Source organism: Trematomus bernacchii, unplaced genomic scaffold, assembly GCF_902827165.1.
Source record: "Trematomus bernacchii unplaced genomic scaffold, fTreBer1.1, whole genome shotgun sequence".
Taxonomy (NCBI): domain Eukaryota; kingdom Metazoa; phylum Chordata; class Actinopteri; order Perciformes; family Nototheniidae; genus Trematomus; species Trematomus bernacchii.
Genome location: NW_022987567.1, coordinates 6,901,911 through 6,921,904, shown reverse-complemented (window position 1 = coordinate 6,921,904; position 19,994 = coordinate 6,901,911). Strand labels below are relative to the sequence as shown.

At 41.3% G+C, this 19,994-nt stretch overlaps 1 protein-coding gene and 1 long non-coding RNA gene across 2 annotated transcripts; one reads left to right on the top strand and one right to left on the bottom strand.

Annotated features, from left to right (window-relative positions):
• On the top strand, positions 1-5,960 carry LOC117478823 (nuclear factor 7, brain-like). The gene is made up of 2 exons (XM_034125731.1): positions 1-133; positions 4,143-5,960. The coding sequence occupies exon 2, from the start codon at positions 4,160-4,162 to the stop codon at positions 5,543-5,545; it is 1,386 nt and encodes a 461-aa protein (XP_033981622.1). The 5' UTR covers positions 1-133; positions 4,143-4,159; the 3' UTR covers positions 5,546-5,960.
• Positions 5,961-10,214: 4,254 nt separating this feature from the next.
• Positions 10,215-11,861, bottom strand: LOC117478844. The gene is made up of 5 exons (XR_004555506.1): positions 11,775-11,861; positions 11,212-11,290; positions 11,024-11,132; positions 10,748-10,836; positions 10,215-10,312 (listed from the first exon to the last, which is right to left on the bottom strand). It is a non-coding gene; the product is annotated as an uncharacterized LOC117478844 (long non-coding RNA).
• Between the last annotated feature and the right edge of the window lie 8,133 nt (positions 11,862-19,994).

Genomic DNA, 19,994 nt, shown 5'->3' with positions numbered 1-19,994 from the left:
GACGGACTGAAAAACAGACGATCAGATTCACCTTCAGACCAAACTAACAACTTCCTCTGAGTTCAGCTACAGGAGAGAAAAGTGGAAACTACAACACTGCTGCTTCAACCTGCGGACCCTCCACCCCCTGAAGGTGAGTCTGACTCCAAACAATACTCAAATGGCGCTTTTCCACTGCAGGACCTAGCACGGCTTAGCAGGGTTTAGTTTGGCCTTGGTAGGCCATGCTCACTTTAAAGGTCCCATGTCATGGCCATTTCTACTGATCATAATTCCATTGTTGAGGTCTACTAGAACAGATTTACATTGTTCAATGTTCCAAACTCACATTGGTTTCTCATACAGCATCTCTGTATAGTATGTGTATTCACTCTCTGTCCTAAACGGCTTGTTGGAGCTCCTGCCCCCCCCCCCCCTCCCTATGAGCCCAGTGTGCTCTGATTGGTCAGTTCTGTTTCATATGGGTGTTGAGAGAGGTATCCATAGATCTCTTAATTTTGCTCTCAAAGTGCACCAGATTTATGCATTTAACTTCAATATTTGAAAAACAAATCTTCCCGGGTTATCGAGCCTTCATTGCAACAGTCGCAGGTGTACTGTGTGTGTGCGTGCGGGGAATGTTGCAGTAAAACATTCCACTGTAGCGCCTCAGTGTTTTCAGGTCCAGGCGACGCCCCTGCATGGGACCTTTAAGCTGCGTTTCCATTACAGTTAGTAACTGGGGTAGTTAACGACGCAGTGTAGGCGGGGCGATCGGCTGTTCGGCGGGCGGAGCGACGCTGCGTAAAACTGCCGTGACGTTATCTTCAATGCGACACAACTCACAAAACACCATAACAATGGAGGATATGGAAGCGATCGTTTACTTGGTTCTTGGTATGTGGCTTTTTATCACAGCAAGGAGGTATAGTGTTGTCCTTTTGTATGTGTATCTTGCTTTATTATAGACAACTCAGGAGACAGCGAGTATGGTTAACTGTGCTTTATTCACGCTCTGTGCTACATCATATAACATACTCATATAACATTCCGGGTATTCACAACTCCGGACCAAAGAGTATGTCACAACATTACAGGAGGCAAACTTTGTTTCGGAAAAGGCTGCGTATAGCAAGACGAAATACAGAAGAAACTAACAGGAGAGTTTGGGCAATCATAAAACATGTATATACATGGGTTTGTCAAATGATTTAAAAAAAATTAGACTATTTAGTAAATATTTGAATTTCAAGCACCTGTAGGTACTGCCCCATAATAAGAACATTTGAGAAAATAACAGATCATGAAAAGAAAATCTTTCTAATAAATTAAGGTCTGTTTTGTTTGTTTATATCTACAGTTAAAGGTGGGGTAGGTAAGTTTGAGAAACCGGCTCGAGATACACTTTTTGTTATATTCCATGGAATGCTCTTAACATCCAGATTGCAATGAATATCTTAAGTGCTTTGACAAAAGATCCATAAAAAAATGTCATCTGTGGAAGCCGTAGTACTGTAAAAAGCACGACCAGCCGGCCCGGCTAAAATAACTGGATGGCCTACCTGCCTGTCAGCCTTCCATCTGTGCACAAACTTATCTCGTGCCCTCATTGGTCGTGTGTGTTGGAGGAGGGGCTCTGTAAGGAAGTGGCAGATTTTTTTACGGTTGTGTATTCTCAAATTCTAGCGCACTAGAGCTGGTTTCTCCAAAATGACCTACCCCACCTTTAACACAGAGGAAATCACGATAAAAATACTTGTTACAAACAAACAGTTTAATCATCAAACAAGTGCAAATAACAAAGCAAACTATAAACATAAATACAACCGTTCCTGCTGGGCCAGATCTGCGCTGTGCATCTCCCTCAGGACTGTGAGGTGCTCCTGTCCTCGTTTCCTCTTGCCTGAAAGACAATAAGATAAACCTTTTTTCGTTTTTAATCACCGTAGGGAAATTCAGGTGTCATAGCAGCAACAGCAATAAGAATGAAAAACACAGGACAGGTACAGGTCACGTAAGGATATAAGAATAAAATATATAAGTATGAACAGAACAACGGTAACGGACCGTCTACACAGCAGCGTTAAAAAAATCTTGAAACGCTTCTGCCCATTCACTTTGAATGGGGTGATGTCACTTTCCCTCACTTTTCGCCGAAATACATTGTGGGCAGGCGAGCGGAGATTTTCAGGATTTTCAGGATTCAAAGTTGAACAATGTTCAACTTTTGAGGCTGAGGTGGAAGCGTCAGCCAATCAAATCCCGTGTACGCAAATCTGACAGTTCAAGCTCTAGCCAATCAAACGGCGTGTATGCTGGGAGAGACATACCGCAGGTCATTTCCTCATATTCCAAAAAATTGAGGAGAAATTAGCGGTAGCGAATCACCCGGTGCTTTATGACCAGTCCCTATTTACCTACCGGGATATAAACCGGAGGAGCCAGGCATGGAGGGAGGTGTGTTACGATCTGTCTGTGTTGGGTTTTGTCTTGTCTTTTTCTGTCTTTGGTTTCCCGTTTTGTTTTGAAAAGTGTTCACCCCTGTCCTGCCTGATTGCCCGATTGTGTTCACCTGGTGCCCCTGTGTTTTCTCCTCCCTCCTCACCTGTGTCTTGTTTGTGTGATTGGTCTTGTGTGTATTTTAGTTCTGGTTTTTCTGTCTGTCATTGTTGGTTCATTGTTTGTAGTTGACTGTGTGTCACAGGGTAGTGTTCTGTGTTTCTACTTTGTACCTTGGAATAAAGGACTATTCTTGGAAATCTGCATTTGGGTCCTGCCTGCTTACTCAACCCTGACAGAGTGGCAGAGACAGTGGTAGGTTTTCGCCTGTTTTGGGGAGTTTATATCCAGTTTACTTCGGGCTTTTTTGCTTCGTATGTCGCGGGCGGGAGATTCATGTGATTGGTTGTTCATGCCTTGCTCGCAAAAAATCCTCAAGCTTCAGATACGCCCACCTCCAAGATTTTTTTAACGCTGCTGTGTAGACGGTCTGTAAGGATGAACTAAAGACGGTTCTGGCCCTAGATGTTTACAATGATTGTGAAAGTGAATTACATTATGTCCAGCCTGTTGATAATGAATATAAATATATGTATACATATGTATGAGTATGTACAAATATACAGTCATGAAGTAAATGGATAATTACAAATGAATATAAGTATGAATAATTATGAGACCAGTTTAAAGTGCAACAATACTTAACAATGAAGAATATACAAGAATATATTAGGATGTCACACACAATTTTACTAGCTGCAACATTAATAGTGATTCTTACTACTTTTACTTTTGGTACGTTACTTTACTTGTAACAGAGCATTTCCACACATTGGTATTGCTTATTTTACTTACTGACGATGATCTAAAGTTTAAGAAAAGTCACAATTCCAGTCGTTTTGCCATGCCTATTTCTTACTTAACTCTAGAAAACTGGACGTAAACAATGGTAGATATGGTGTTAGCAAACAATAGCTCTTGCTAATGCTATCTGTGCTAACCGTAGCTCTTCGGGGCTCCATAAAAGCATGGGTTGTCGAACATAAATGTACGGATAAAATAGGCATGTTTGTTAGAAATGAGCTTTACAATAGATAGGGACACAACGCTTTCAAGCAAAGAACAGAGCGTTAGCAAAAACGTACCATCCTGCAGCCGTTGCCGAGTCCAGGCGTCGTTTCGCGTTGCGACGTCGAGCTCCCGCTGTATTTTTTCATCAGCAACGAGATGGAGTAACGTCTGTACCTCGTCAAAGGACCACGGCGTGTTTTTTTTGTTGCTGCCATCTCTTTATGGATTTGTTTAACGGTAGCTTGTCTGTTTTAAAAATGGTGCTTATGCGACGCTTGGGGACTGTCTCGCGCAACGATTTTGACGATTCTCTCTGACCAATCAGCAGTCGGGAGTGTTTACATCACTAGTTTAGCATATTCAGCTCGGTTGTTGGCTCGGTAGGAACCTCGAAGTTAAAAAGTACCCGTGAGCCAGAACTACCCCTAGTGGAATAGCAAAAAAAAGCGGGCCGGGCCGGGCCAAACTAAACCATGCTAAGCCGTGCTAGGTCCTGCAGTGGAAAAGCGCCAAAAGTGAATTTCAGTGAAGTCATTAGAGAAGGGGGAGGGGAGCCATGACTGACTGTATACTCCTGTCTGCTGTGTTTTCAGCTTCACTCAGAGACAACATGGCTTCCAGGTTAGAGGAAGATCTCTGCTGTCCGGTCTGTCAGGAAGTCTTTAGAGATCCTGTTCTTCTGTCCTGCTGCCACAGCTTCTGTAAAGCCTGTCTGCAGAACTGGTGGGATGGGAAAGAAGTAAAGGAGTGTCCAGTTTGTAGGAGAAAATCTTCAAAGGAATTCGTTCTTAACTTTGCTTTAAAGAACACGTGTGAGACCTTCTTACTGGAGAGAGATCAGAGATCTCCAAAGGCTCTGTGCAGTCTGCACTCTGAGAAACTCAAACTCTTCTGTCTGGACCATCAGCAGCCAGTGTGTCTCATCTGCAGAGATTCAAAAACACACACCAACCACAGATTCAGACCCATCGATGAAGCTGCTCAGGATCTCAAAGAGGAGCTCCAGAAGTCTCTGCAGCCCTTTCAGGAGAAACTGAAGCTCTTTGAACGCGTTAAAGTGAAGTTTGATCAAACAGCAAGACACATGAAGGTCCAGGCTCAACACACAGAGACGCAGATTAAGAAGCAGTTTAAGAAGCTTCACCAGTTTCTAGAAGAGGAAGAGGAGGCCAGGATGGCTGCACTGAGGGAGGAAGAGGAGCAGAAGAGGAGGGTGATGGAGGAGAAGATGGAGGCTGTGAGCAGAGAGATAGCAGCTCTTTCACACACAGTCAGAGCCACAAAGGAGGAGCTGAGAGCTGAAGACGTCTCCTTCCTGCACAACTACAAGGCTGCAGTGGAGAGGCTGCAGCGCCCCCTGCTGGAGGATCCACAGCTGCCCTCAGGAGCTCTGATAGACCAGGCCAAACACCTGGGCAACCTCAGCTTCAACATCTGGAGCAAGATGAAGGACATGGTGTCCTACTCTCCTCTCATCCTGGACCCAAACACTGCTCATCCAGGACTCATCCTGTCTGAAGATCTGACCAGAGTGAGACGAGGAGGAGAGAGACAGAAACTTCCTGATAATCCAGAGAGGTTTGATTATTACAGCCTTGTCCTGAGCTCTGAGGGCTTTAACTCAGGGACTCACAGCTGGGATGTCCAGGTTACAGACAGTACAGACTGGTCACTGGGTGTGTCAACAGAGTCTACCCAGAGGAAGGGACGCATACAGTCTGGATTATGGGGAATAGGTCTCTATAAAGGTAAATACTCAGCATTGTCACCACCAGCTCCAGAAACTCCTCTCAGCCTGCAGAAGGAGCTCCAGAGGGTCAGAGTGAATCTGGACTGGAACAGAGGAAAGTTGTCGTTCTCTGATCCTGACACTAACACACACATACACACCTTCACACACACTTTCACTGAGAAGATGTTTCCATACATCAGCACTCAGGAGGAAGTGAAGATATTACCACTGAAGGTGTGTGTGACAGTGGATCAGAGCAGGTAGAGATACACAGGATCATTATATCTATGATGATCATCTCTCAAAGGGATCATTCACTGACCTCTGAACCTGTCCTCCTGCTGTCTCTTTATTCTAAACATGTTTTTATTCTTGTTGTTATTGAGTTTGATAATCTGCTTTTTGATCATACTGTCAACCTTTATTAAATTGAAACACGTGCATTTAGCTGACACTTTTATCCAAGTAACATCATGTACATCAAATATGCTGAACTGCTTCCTTTAGAGGAAATAAGATATATATATTCTTTACATTTGAAATTATCTCACCCAGATTCAGATCTTTATGTCAGGTTATAGTTCAACCTTCTCTGTTTTATTGATTCTATGTCGTTATAAATTGTTAATTTGTTATTTGTGCATGATGGGAAAATAAATAAATAATATGTTTAATCCAACTGCGAGTTTGAGCAGCGAATCATTTATCAGATCCAAAATAAAATGCATTTTTTATTAGTTTTATTACATGCAATTTTAAACTTGTATAATCATATAAAACATACAGAGTTACTGGGTTTAAATTAACTCCCTGACAGACCTCTTCGTCAGGGAATAAAATAAATGTTTCAAAGAGATTTCTAAGTATTTAAATACAGAGTAAATGTTAAACACAGTTTTCCCAGGAGAAGCCTAAACAGAGAGGACGACCCATTGCTGTTCAGCGTGGATTATCAAATGCACACGTTTATTAACTCTAAAGGATTTAATCTCAATCTAAAATACTGATTTCTTGGCAGCGGTGTGTTATCGAGTTTTAACAACCTCTTAAACTTCTAATTTGACCAATCAGAGTTGAGTATTCAGCTAAGACGTTTAATAAAATATAATAATATATAGTAAAGTAAAATATATAATGGAGAAGATAAAGTAATGTGTGCACTACTTGAATATATAAAAACATGTATGTTACAATAGAGTTATTCATTAACATTAATAATGATGTCACTCAGATTATTAAAGCAGCAACAATCACATTTAATGAGAAAAGAGCAAACAGATGTTGCAATGCTGTCAAATAATAAACAATCTAACATTTCTGATTAAATCAGTTTCTCAAGAACAGAGGTTTCTTCAGACTGAAAACAAGTTGCTTCTTTTCCTCATTTTATTCATGTTTATTTCCTCACTGACATGACGCGTCTCAGAATAAAAAGTAGGAATAGTAGAGTCTGTTGAAACTTGGCTTGGTCGTGATTGGTCTAAAATACAGAGAGTTGTCAAACACCATCAGAATGCTACAACTAATTCAGAATGCTGCAGCCAGACTGCTCTTCAACCTCCTCCTGTTCTCCCACTACTCCTCTCCTCCACTCCTCCACTGGCTGACAGCCAGAGGTGGGAAGTAGTGGAGTACAAATACTTTGTTTCTGTACTTAACTTAATTTTTCTGGTATCAGTACTTTACTCCACTACTTATTTTTCTGACAACTTTTTACATTGACTTCTTACATTTTGAACCCAAATACCTGTACTTTCTACTTCTTACATTTTGAACACAAATACCTGTACTTTCTACTTCTTACATTTTGAACCCAAATACCTGTACTTTCTACTTCTTACATGTTGAACCCAAATACCTGTACTTTCTACTTCTTACATGTTGAACACAAATACCTGTACTTTCTACTTCTTACATGTTGAACACAAATACCTGTACTTTCTACTTCTTACATGTTGAACACAAATACCTGTACTTTCTACTTCTTACATGTTGAACACAAATACCTGTACTTTCTACTTCTTACATTTTCCAAACAGGCTGGTTCCTTTAGTTTGAATGTGTGTCTGGTGGCGTAATCATTATTATTTAGAGTCATTGCGTGCCTATTGATTTGAACACGATCCGTGTATCCATCATTTCCTGGTCTTCTCTAAAGAAGAGGGACCAATGAAAACGTTGTCATGTTGCCGTTGTTCAGCATGGAAACATTCATTAGCTAACAATGACATTATTGTTCTATTAATATAAAGGGAGGTCAGGTACTCTTTAAAACAGCTGCTAGTTATGGGTACTTTTTACTTAAGTACATTTCAAAGCCCTCTTTACTTTGACTTGAGTAAAGAAGTTTAGTCAGTACTTCTACTTTTACCAGAGTATTTTTAAACACGAGTATCTGTACTTCTGCTTGAGTAAAGGATGTGTGTACTTTTGTCATCTCTGCTGCCAGTTAATGCAATAATCCAATTCAAGACACTGGTGCTGGCCTTGGTTAAACTCCAGCTCGTGCACTTCACTCGGCATCAGCCAATCAGATTGCTGCTCCCACTGTGAGTGGGACCCAGGTAACCCCCAAAAACACACTATCCTGGCTCCGAAATCAGAATCAGAATCAGTTTTATTACCAGGTAGGTTGATACGTACGAGGAATTTGACTTGGTGTCGTGGTGCATACATAAAAAACAAAAATAAAAAACTATTTTATGAAAAATATAATAACATTAAAAATAACACAAAAATATAGTAAAATAAAAAAAACAGTATTTACATTGAAATAGAATGGAATAAATTATGTGCAGTAATAATAAAAGACCAGATATTGTGTACATTGTGTGCATTAATGTGATGCAGAGAGTCTGCGTTGTGGCTGAGGGAAAGTGTCAGTGGGAATGAATGGTGGAACGAGCTCCTCATTGACATCAGGAAAGCAGAAACTCTGCATTTCTTCCCTCACAAACTGAAAACTGTTTCCATTGTATCTTGGCAATTCAATTCTTGCTTAAAAAAAAGCACTTAAAAAAGTTATTTTAGGCCTGGGGTGTCAAACTCAATTTCTTAACCTGATAATAAACCTGATTCTGAGTCTGATTGACAATGTCATCATCCTAACATTTAGATAACAGGATTGTTTTCTTTACATCTAAAGTAAATGACATTCAATTATAAATCAATAAGAGATGAAAATAAAGCAATGTTTCAGAAACTTAACATAATATGCGAGGGTCTTTATCTTGTTGTCTCATAAACAATGGGATCTTTAGAAAACTAATGAAACAGAAACGCCTTCACTGGAAAATGGAAAAACGAACAAACTGATCTCTTTCATGATTAAAAGAACAATAAGTAAAATAAGCAAACACTTAACTAATGTAAAAAGGTGTAGCGCTGCGGCTAAAATCACATTAAAGAACTATTTAATAAAATAAGTGTTAAATATCTTCATTTACCTCTGTTGTTCCTGCTGTGCTGAGCTGCTTCTCACGAAGGAAAAGAGAAGTGGATCAGATAACACACACACACACACACACACACACACACACACACACACACACACCAAAAGAACAACTGCTTCAAACGGTGAGTAACGGACACAATAAAGAGTGTGCACACTGAAGACGCCGCAATACCCCACCAGGAAGTCGGGCTCCTCCAGACTGTATGTTGGCATGGCAAGGACTTGTGTGTGTGAGGCGTTTTGAAAACCATCATTATAATCTTTAACCACTGTTTCCTATACTTTGCCCCTTTAACCCTTTGTGTCCCCCAGGTGGAATGCATACTATAGTATATGAGTACTTTATTTGGGGTATTTTAAGTATATTTTGTCGAACTAGTTTTACTTGAGTACAATAGGAATGCAGGATTTCTTCAACCTCTGTATTTATATTTTAAAAAATGGCCTTTAGTTGAACACTTTCTTTAACTCTGCTGCCACCTGCTGGTATAAGTAGTTCGTGCACCTTACACACAGACAGACACGTGACCAGAAGTCTGCTTTTCATGAGAGCAACAAAATACCCTTCAAAAACAAAGGCACCAACGTCCTGCTGTGAGATTTATTATGAATTAGAACAATTCTTTATTGCTTTTTATGAAGCACTCTTGAGAAGAGAAAGGAAAAACAGATTAACTTTTAGCTTTGTGTTATGATTACTTAAATATGTGCACTGTGAGATGAAAAAGAAAAATGTATCAAGTTTAGTTTTGAACATTCACTGTGATTGGGTCTATTATCCACGCAATACACCGTATTTAATTTTTTTCTTAAATTTACATTATTTAATTTCATATTCTATTCTTGTAAATGTCATATTCTATTATATTACATGTATATAAACTTTTTGCACTACTTTTTATTTTGTATTTTTGTATTTTATTATATATGTTGCATTGTTGGAGGAGCTCAGGTCAGAAGAATTTCATTGACATTTCTTCACTGTAGCTGCTGAGCATATGATGATAAAACCTTTGAATCCAACACTTTTTTCAGTGGAAAATCCTAAATTGTAGGATAGTTTGGCCATAATAATGCTTTATGATTACATTTCTAGTGAGAAGTGTATATTTTACTTTCAGAATATACCTCCAGTGGATGTGTAGGATCTACAGTATGCTAGATATATTACTTTACACCCGGAAGTATGTATTGTCATTCTTATTGTCGATAAATTGAGGGATATACGCTATATTTTATTAACACCAGTATGTACTTTATGCATCCATCTCGAGTGTTTGTCTCTGCACCGGAAATAATTTAATTTTAAAGTTCAACCGCATATTATATAAACTATATCAGCGCCACACCTGCGTAACACATGGTGCCTCTTATCTGAACCATTTTTTAAGCGATTTGTAATCTATTCTTGTCGACTTGCAGCCTAAATACAAAGATAACTCCACTCTCCTACCACTGCTTACCTCTAATGAGCCTTGGTAGAACTAGTGTCCGAGTCATGGGGTCCAGAACTGACTGAAGACATGTGGAACAGAGGACAGGCATGGTTCCATGTACAGGGAACTTTTTGAACCTTTCTGCAGCGATAAATAAAGAAAACAAAGAAGACATTATTAATAATAGTAATGATGGTAACAACAATAATATTAGTATAACTATTTATATAGCACTTACACAATTGCAAAGTGATTCTCACAACAAAAATAAAGAACAAAACAATATCAACAATAAAAAAACAAGTGATTATAGGAATGTTAAGAGACAAAGAAATGATAAACATTCTGAGAGGCCGACTACAAAAGCTAGACTCAATGGCTCTTGATGACATCAATGAGCAGTCCCAATAGATGCTGTGGTATAAAAAGAAACAGAATAGGTCCAGATTTCTTCTATTTTGTGTTGGATGATTTGTTTTATTGATTGCTGATGGATGTATATATATAGGGTTTATTCAACAGCAGTAAAGCATTAAGTTGCTAAATTAACGTACACTGAACTGTAAAACAACTTACCACTATTTAGGAAAGGCTCTGATCAGGAGGGTTGACTAGTAGGACAGCAAAGAGGTGGTGTCATGTACAACCATTGGTAGATGTTACACCTGAAAGAAAGATAAGGAAATAAGAGAAGACAGGAGGACAAACATCCTCTTAAGTAAAAGACCAAATCATGTCAAGCTTTAACCTGAGCCTGTTTTTTCAGTCTTTACAATGCACTGTTGGAAAATACCTTCCAAAGGCTACATTCAAACTCAATACCATAAATAACTGGGTACCAAAGTGCTTTACCTGATAGAACACGTTCCACACGGAGCAGCAACCATCCGGCTCGGCCTTTTGCTGCATATCATCTCTTCCCTCTCCACTGTTTCCAGTAGATCTCTACTGTCCAATAAAACTGAAATTCCCCAAAAAATCATGTTAAAAAAATTAAAAACAATAACTTGCTTTTGGCATTGAAATAGATTAGAATCCACCTTTTTCCTGGATGTCAGGAAGGCCAGGAAGTCGTTCCCTTCAAGTCCGCAACCAGTCATAGGGGTTCAAATGCAAAGCCTGAACGATGACAAGAGCGAGATTTACATTTTACAATTATATTTTTAATTCATATCAGAGCAGTGTGTACATAGGCCCTGTACGACATGCAAAGAACAGATCAAATCCCCTGACAGACTCACACTTTGGTGATATCCTCATCTGATAATGTTTCATTTTTTAGCAGCAAAGTAACATTACTCAAAGTATATGTATGTTTTGCATCTCCTCAACAATGGTCTGTATCATTGAGTAGAAAAAAACTGTCCCCACAATTTCAGGTAGATTAACACACATTTGTAAGAAAAGTTTACAATGAAGCACAAAAACCCTCTTTGTATTAAGCTAGCTGCCACACAAAGTACAGCTTAACATGCTAACCTTTGGTAGAGAGCTACAGTTAGCTAACTTCATGTTCAACACAACACCTCTAATGGTATTACATTGACGATTTTAAACAAAACGTAACTCCCTCAACTTGTAAGATAACGTTAAGTTAACTTACAACTTATAACTGCATCACGTTTTTCAGGGGAAACACAAACTGCAGAACCAGCGAAAACCAGCTAAAACCAGCAACCATCTTAAGCTGGTCTATGCTGGTTTTTTCAGCAGGGGGGATACACCTGGATAAATAAAGGTTTGATATTAAATGAAATGAATTATATATTTTCATATTTGTTGCATAGATGCATTTTAACGAAAGTTTTTATACTTACACAGGGTGTTCAGGTAAATAAAGCTCCTCCAGTTTTGGTCCTTATCACAACTGATCAAGATGGCCAAAAGATTCTCTGCTCAGAGGGCCTTGCAAATGATTTTGAAAGAGAGAGAACCATTTGATGATGATGTAGAGCAGGGGTGTCAAACTCAAATACACAGTGGGCCAAAATAAAAAAATGGGTACTAGTCGAGGGCCGGACTCGTTCAATGTTTATTGCAAAACTTATTGAAATGAACTTATTGCACATATTAAACCTGGAACTAACAAATCTTAAATGATTGCCTATAAAAACAAGATTAAACATTAAATAATCAGTTGCATTCATTTCTTATGGCTCTATCTGCAGCTTTTCCGGAGTCATTTCTTATGATTACATTTTTCCACAGGCCAACAACAGCTTCAACAAAACTATTTCCCTCAAAGAACAAACCAAACATGCCCTGTTGTCTCAAGAAAACAAGTGCAGAAGGAAACATCCATTGAAACTCAGTTTGCTGCTCTGTGATAATCGTTCAAGCCAGATACTTGGCAGGCGTGACAGAGCTCCTCCCTCACCTGACTCACCTGAGATAAATCAGGAAACAGTTTGTTATTCTCCCTCACTGCAGAGAGAGAGACGGACTGAAAAACAGACGATCAGATTCACCTTCAGACCAAACTAACAACTTCCTCTGAGTTCAGCTACAGGAGAGAAAAGTGGAAACTACAACACTGCTGCTTCAACCTGCGGACCCTCCACCCCCTGAAGGTGAGTCTGACTCCAAACAATACTCAAATGGCGCTTTTCCACTGCAGGACCTAGCACGGCTTAGCAGGGTTTAGTTTGGCCTTGGTAGGCCATGCTCACTTTAAAGGTCCCATGTCATGGCCATTTCTACTGATCATAATTCCATTGTTGAGGTCTACTAGAACAGATTTACATTGTTCAATGTTCCAAACTCACATTGGTTTCTCATACAGAATCTCTGTATAGTATGTGTATTCACTCTCTGTCCTAAACGGCTTGTTGGAGCTCCTGCCCCCCCCTGAGCCCAGTGTGCTCTGATTGGTCAGCTCGCCCACTCAGTTCTGTTGAGTCCACCACCGTTACAGCGGAACATCAGTGATTATGTGTTACAATGGCGTTAGCAGCCAGAAAATGACACCAGTAATGACAAACAGATGAGAATGCTGCGTGGGGTCTGGGTGCCGTGTTGGCGGGACGTTGCGAGGCTCACTGCTCCGCCCTTTGAGGCTCGAGGAGCGGACAGTGTGAGCTGGATTACTGGTCTCGTTTCCTGGTTGCTGCATGTGTGTCTGAATTGACGCTGTTTGGCATCACAACGCTGTTATGAAAGTTTCTCTGGTATAACATGGGTGATGTTAGCATAACAACCGAAGCTAAACTGACTACTTGCTAAGCCGTTTTCTACAGGCACATTTTACCGGCGTATTTTTCATTATGATTCTACTTGTGATAGTCGGACATGACAACCTGTGCAGCCCATGTATTGATTCCATCCGATAGCTGCTATAATAACAAACAAAACGTCTGCCTGCTCTCCACAATGATCAATAACAGCGAACGGATGGTCAGAGTAAGGTACAAATAAACAGAAGCCTGGTTAGTGTTGCCTGACTTTATAAAGTGTGTTTTTTTTTATAAGTGTGTGGTTGCCTTCTAGTCACTTTGCTCAGCGCTACTGCTTGTAGGCAGGCATGACGAGACTCTTCAGTCGACCCATGGCATGTTCAGGGGAGGTGGGTTTAGTTTCCTGCACGCCTCGACGTAAGAGACGTAAGAGACGTAAGCGACGCCGCCTCTAGCTCCGAAGCTCTTGCCTCTAGACCGACAATTTTTTGGAGCTGGAAGTGAACCGCATTCTGGAGCTATGAGGCGGCGTCGCTGCGGTGTGAACAGGAAAAACCGGTACTTTTCAGGCTCCAGCTCCGAGCCGGAGCTGAAAAAGCGCCGGTGTGAAAGGGGCATCTGTGCAGCTGTGCTGTCCTCTGACCACACCCGTACCTGTTTTGAAACCGGTTTGATGGCTTTTACCCTGGCTCTGTAAGCTGGTTCCAACAGAACAGTGAGGTGATCAGAAAGGCCGATGTCGGGGAGGGGGGATGCCTTGTAAGCTCCCTTGATGTTGGTATAGACCAGGTCTAATGTGTTTTTTCCCTTGGTTGGAAAATCGACATGCTGATATATTTTAGGCAGCACAGTTTTTAAGTTAGCGTGGTTGAAGTCTCCAGCTACGATGAGAAGGCCGTCTGGGTGTGCTGTCTGCTGCTCACTGATGGCTCTGTACAGTTCACCGAGTGCCTCCTCTTTACCCTCGCTACTGGGGTTAGGCGGGAGGTAAACAGCCACCACAAGAATCGCTGTAAACTCCCTCGGCAGGTAAAAAGGACAGCATTTTAGAACCATAAATTCCACCAGTGGCGAGCAGTGTTGGTTAACAACAACACACACACAGCCCGCCGCCGCGTACTGCCCCATAATAAGAACATTTGAGAAAATAACAGATCATGAAAAGAAAATCTTTCTAATAAATTAACCTCTTCTACACTGCACCCCCGATATCGGGGGGGAAAACGCGTCATCTGAGGAAACAGTGTCTGAGGGCATCTTAATATTTAATAAACTATGAATGTTTTATATCCATGTAAGAAAGAAACTCATGGAACTGATCAATTTAATTATTTTTTCAAAAATAAACCCACAATGCTAACGCAGAGCCTCTGAATTAGCAACGAGCGAAAAATTACAGATTACTGCACCGGAATTCACTCATAAAACCTTATTATTTATCTTTTCTGCACATCCAACACATCGTTTCACATCGTGAGTTGACACAGAATCGATGGGTACATACATTATCACTCTATGATACGAACTCGCGACTTTATAAACAAAAACAGACATCAAAACATGTGGCGCTAGGTAGCTAAAACGCTAACATGGCTTACCTGTGTCGTAGTCTGGTCAAAAGTGGTCTTCAATGGCATTAAAACGATAAAAACGCTGCTGAAGTTAATCCATAGGTTAATCCAATGTGTCTGTGTCCCTTTGAAATGATTTCTGATAATCCATAAGCAATAAACCTGCTTTTCCGTTTCCAGATGTCAGAGCTAGAGTATAGGTTCGCTCTGATGCAAAACTGCATGCGCAAGGCCCAACCTTTTTTTTTTACCATGTGTGTCAGAGGGGAGATTCCCCTTCGATTCTATTGGCTCTAACGGTCAGAGAGAGGTGTCAATCACCAAAATCGACCAATGGGTTCCAGAGAAACGGTAAAACCCCCATTTCCACCCAAATCACCTCAGAGGTGGAGTTTCTTTTACTAAACCTCTCTGTACTTTGGATTCCTAAAGCTTTTAGTCTACCTTACCATCATCCAAAGGTAGTTTTCACTATAAGTAAAAAATAATTTTTGGACGGACACTATAATTTAATCTTTTACTATGTTCAATCTGAATTTTCTTTAAAATAAAAAACATCTATATTGATTCTGACTCTTCTACATCCAACTCACAGGTTTATCATTACTTTGAGAAAAAAGATTATTAATTTTTAGAAGAAGATATGGTCATTTGTTCTGGGAATGTCATTTTCAAGCCTGAGACCTGAAAAACAGGCTCAGTGCTTAACAGGTTAAGGTCTGTTTTGTTTGTTTAGATCTACTGTTAAAGGTGGGGTAGGTAAGTTTGAGAAACCGGCTCGAGATACACTTTTTGTTATATTCCATGGAATGCTCTTAACATCCCGATAGCAATAAATATCTTAAGTGCTTTGACAAAAAATCCATAAAAAAATGTCATCTGGAAGCCGTAGTACTGTAAAAAGCACGACCAATCATCTGAGCCGGCCCGGCTAAAATAACTGGATGGCCTACCTGCCTGTCAGCTTTCCATCTGTGCACAAACTTATCTCGTGCCCTCATTGGTCATGTGCGCGTTCGTGTGTGTTGGAGGAGGGGCTCTGTAAGGGAGTGGCAGATTTTTTCCGGTTGTGTATTTTGCGCACTCGAGCTGGTTTCTCCAAAATTACCTACCCCACCTTTAACACAGAGGAAATCACGATAAAAATACTTGTTACAAACAAACAGTTTAATCATCAAACAAGTGCAAATAACAAAGCAAACTTTAAACATAAATACAACCGTTCCTGCTGGGCCAGATCTGCACTGTGCATCTCCCTCAGGACTGTGAGGTGCTCCTCTCCTCGTTTCCTCTTGCCTGGAAGACAATAAGATAAACCTTTTTTTTTTTTTAAATCACCGTAGGGAAATTCAGGTGTCATAGCAGCAACAGCAATAAGAATGAAAAACACAGGACAGGTACAGGTCACGTACGGATATAAGAATAAAATATATAAGTATAAACAGAACAACGGTAAGGATGAACTAAAGACGGTTCTGGCCCTAGATGTTTACAATGATTGTGAAAGTGAATTACATTATGTCCAGCCTGTTGATAATGAATATAAATATATGTATACATATGTATGAGTATGTACAAATATACAGTCATGAAGTAAATGGATAATTACAAATGAATATAAGTATGAATAATTATGAGACCAGTTTAAAGTGCAACAATACTTAACAATGAAGAATATACAAGAATATATTAGGATGTCACACACAATTTTACTAGCTGCAACATTAATAGTGATTCTTACTACTTTTACTTTTGGTACGTTACTTTACTTGTAACAGAGCATTTCCACACATTGGTATTGCTTATTTTACTTACTGACGATGATCTAAAGTTTAAAAAAAGTCACAATTCCAGTCGTTTTGCCATGCCTATTTCTTACTTAACTCTAGAAAACTGGACGTAAACAATGGTACATATGGTGTTAGCAAACAATAGCTCTTGCTAATGCTGTCTGTGCTAACCGTAGCTCTTCGGGGCTCCATAAAAGCATGGGTTGTTAGAAATGAGCTTTACAATAGATAGGGACACAACACTTTCAAGCAAAGAACAGAGCGTTAGCAAAAACATACCATCCTGCAGCCGTTGCAGAGTCCAGTTGCAATGTCGAGCTCCCGCTTTTTTTTTTTTTTCATCCGCAACGAGATGGAGTAACGTCTGTACCTCGTCAAACGACCACGTCATGTTTTTTGTTGTTGCTGCCATTTCTTTATGGATTTGTTTAACGGTAGCTTGTCTGTTTTAAAAATGATGCTTATGCGATGCTTGGGGACTGTCTTACGCAACGATTTTGACGATTCTCTCTGACCAATCAGCAGTCGGGAGTGTTTACGTCACTAGTTTAGCATATTCAGCTCGGTTGTTGGCTCGGTAGGAACCTCGATTTTCGAGGACCAGAAAAAAAGTTAAAAAGTACCCGTGAGCCGGAACTACCCCTAGTGGAAAAGCAAAAAAAAGCGGGCCGGGCCAAACTAAACCGTGCTAAGCCGTGCTAGGTCCTGCAGTGGAAAAGCGCCAAAAGTGAATTTCAGTGAAGTCATTAGAGGAGGGGGAGGGGAGCCATGACTGACTGTATACTCCTGTCTGCTGTGTTTTCAGCTTCACTCAGAGACAACATGGCTTCCAGGTTAGAGGAAGATCTCTGCTGTCCGGTCTGTCAGGAAGTCTTTAGAGATCCTGTTCTTCTGTCCTGCTGCCACAGCGTCTGTAAAGCCTGTCTGCAGAACTGGTGGGATGGGAAAGAAGTAAAGGAGTGTCCAGTTTGTAGGCGAAAATTTTCAAAGGAATCCATTATTAACTTTGCTTTAAAGAACCTGTGCGAGACCTTCTTACAGGAGAGAGATCAGAGATCTCCAGAGGCTCTTTGCAGTCTGCACTCTGAGAAACTCAGACTCTTCTGTCTGGACCATCAGCAGCCAGTGTGTCACATCTGCAGAGATTCAAAAACACACAAAAACCACAGATTCAGACCCATCGATGAAGCTGCACAGGGTCTCAGAGAGGAGCTCCAGAAATCTCTGCAGCCCTTAAAGAAGAAACTGAAGCTCTTTGAAGGAGTTAAAGTGAAGTTTGATCAAACAGCAGGACACATGAAGGTCCAGGCTCAACACACAGAGACGCAGATTAAGGAGCAGTTTAAGAAGCTTCACCAGTTTCTAAAAGAGGAAGAGGAGGCCAGGATGGCTGCACTGAGGGAGGAAGAGGAGCAGAAGAGGAGAGTGATGGAGGAGAAGATGGAGGCTGTGAGCAGAGAGATAGCAGCTCTTTCACACACAGTCAGAGCCACAGAGGAGGAGCTGAGAGCTGAAGACGTCTCCTTCCTGCACAACTACAAGGCTGCAGTGGAGAGGCTGCAGCGCCCCCTGCTGGAGGATCCACAGCTGCCCTCAGGAGCTCTGATAGACCAGGCCAAACACCTGGGCAACCTCAGCTTCAACATCTGGAGCAAGATGAAGGACATGGTGTCCTACTCTCCTGTCATCCTGGACCCAAACACTGCTCATCCAAGACTCTTCCTGTCTGAAGATCTGACCAGAGTGAGACTAGGAGGAGGAGAGAGACAGGAACTTCCTGATAATCCAGAGAGGTTTGATAGTGTCCCCTGTGTCCTGGGCTCTGAGGGCTTTAACTCAGGGACTCACAGCTGGGATGTCCAGGTTACAGACAGTACAGACTGGGCACTGGGTGTGTCAGCAGAGTCTGTCCAGAGGAAGGGAATCATAGAGTCTGGATTATGGAGAATACGTTTCTTTAAAGGTAAATACTATGCACGGTCACTACCAGCTCCAAACACTCCTCTCAGTCTGAAGAAGAAGCCCCAGAGGGTCAGAGTGAATCTGGACTGGAACCGAGGAAAGTTGTCGTTCTCTGATCCTGACACTAACACACACATACACACCTTCACACACACTTTCACTGAGAAGATGTTTCCATACATCAGCACTCTGGGTGAGGTGAAGATAGTTTAGCATATTCAGCTCGGTTGTTGGCTCGGTAGGAACCTCGATTTTCGAGGACCAGAAAAAAAGTTAAAAAGTACCCGTGAGTCGGAACTACCCCTAGTGGAAAAGCAAAAAAAAGCGGGCCGGGCCAAACTACACCGTGCTAAGCCGTGCTAGGTCCTGCAGTGGAAAAGCGCAAAAAAAGTTAATTTCAGTGAAGTCATTAGAGGAGGGGGAGGGGAGCCATGACTGACTGTATACTCCTGTCTGCTGTGTTTTCAGCTTCACTTATGCAGCTTTCACACCAGCGCTTTTCCCTTTCTAGCTCCTAGCTAGAGCTTTTCTGGTTCAGCTCCGGTTTCCCTTTTCAGCTCCCGCTCTGTTCACACTGCCCAGAGCTGCCGCTGCTGCGTCATGACGTCACAGTTTACGTCGCTGATTTTCTCCCACAACAACAACGGGCCGGGGACTGCGTCGGGTCGATGATCGTGTTGCTTTTAATCATACGAAGCCAGATTAAATTAAATAACGACTTCTCCAACCTTATACTTTTCTCCAGAGTGCCGTGGTTCATTGTTTATTAATGTGTTTCAGCGGCATTTACCGACCGCTGCAGTGCTGGCTGCACTTCCACGGGAGTTTATTCTCCCGTTAGCTCCGGGTTAGCTCACACGGCTCTAAAGTATTCACTGTCTGACTGTCACACAAGCAGCTGATACATATCCCCAGTTCCCCTTAAGTGAATGTGTGTCAGTCTGAATTGACGCTGTTTGGCATCACAACGCTGTTATGAAAGTTTCTCTGGTATAACATGGGTGATGTTAGCATAGCAACCGAAGCTAAACTGACTACTTGCTAAGCCGTTTTCTATAGGCACATTTTACCGGCGTATTTTTCATTATGATTCTACTTGTGATAGTCGGACATGACAACCTGTACAGCCCATGTATCTCCACAATGATCAATAACAGCGAACGGATGGTCAAAGTAAGGTTTCCTGCACGCCTCGACGTAAGAGACGTAAGCGACGCCGCGTCATAGCTCCGAAGCTCTTGCCTCTGGACCGACAATTTTTTGGAGCTGGAAGTGAACCACATTCCGGAGCTATGACGCGCCGTCGCTGCGGTGTGAACAGGAAAAA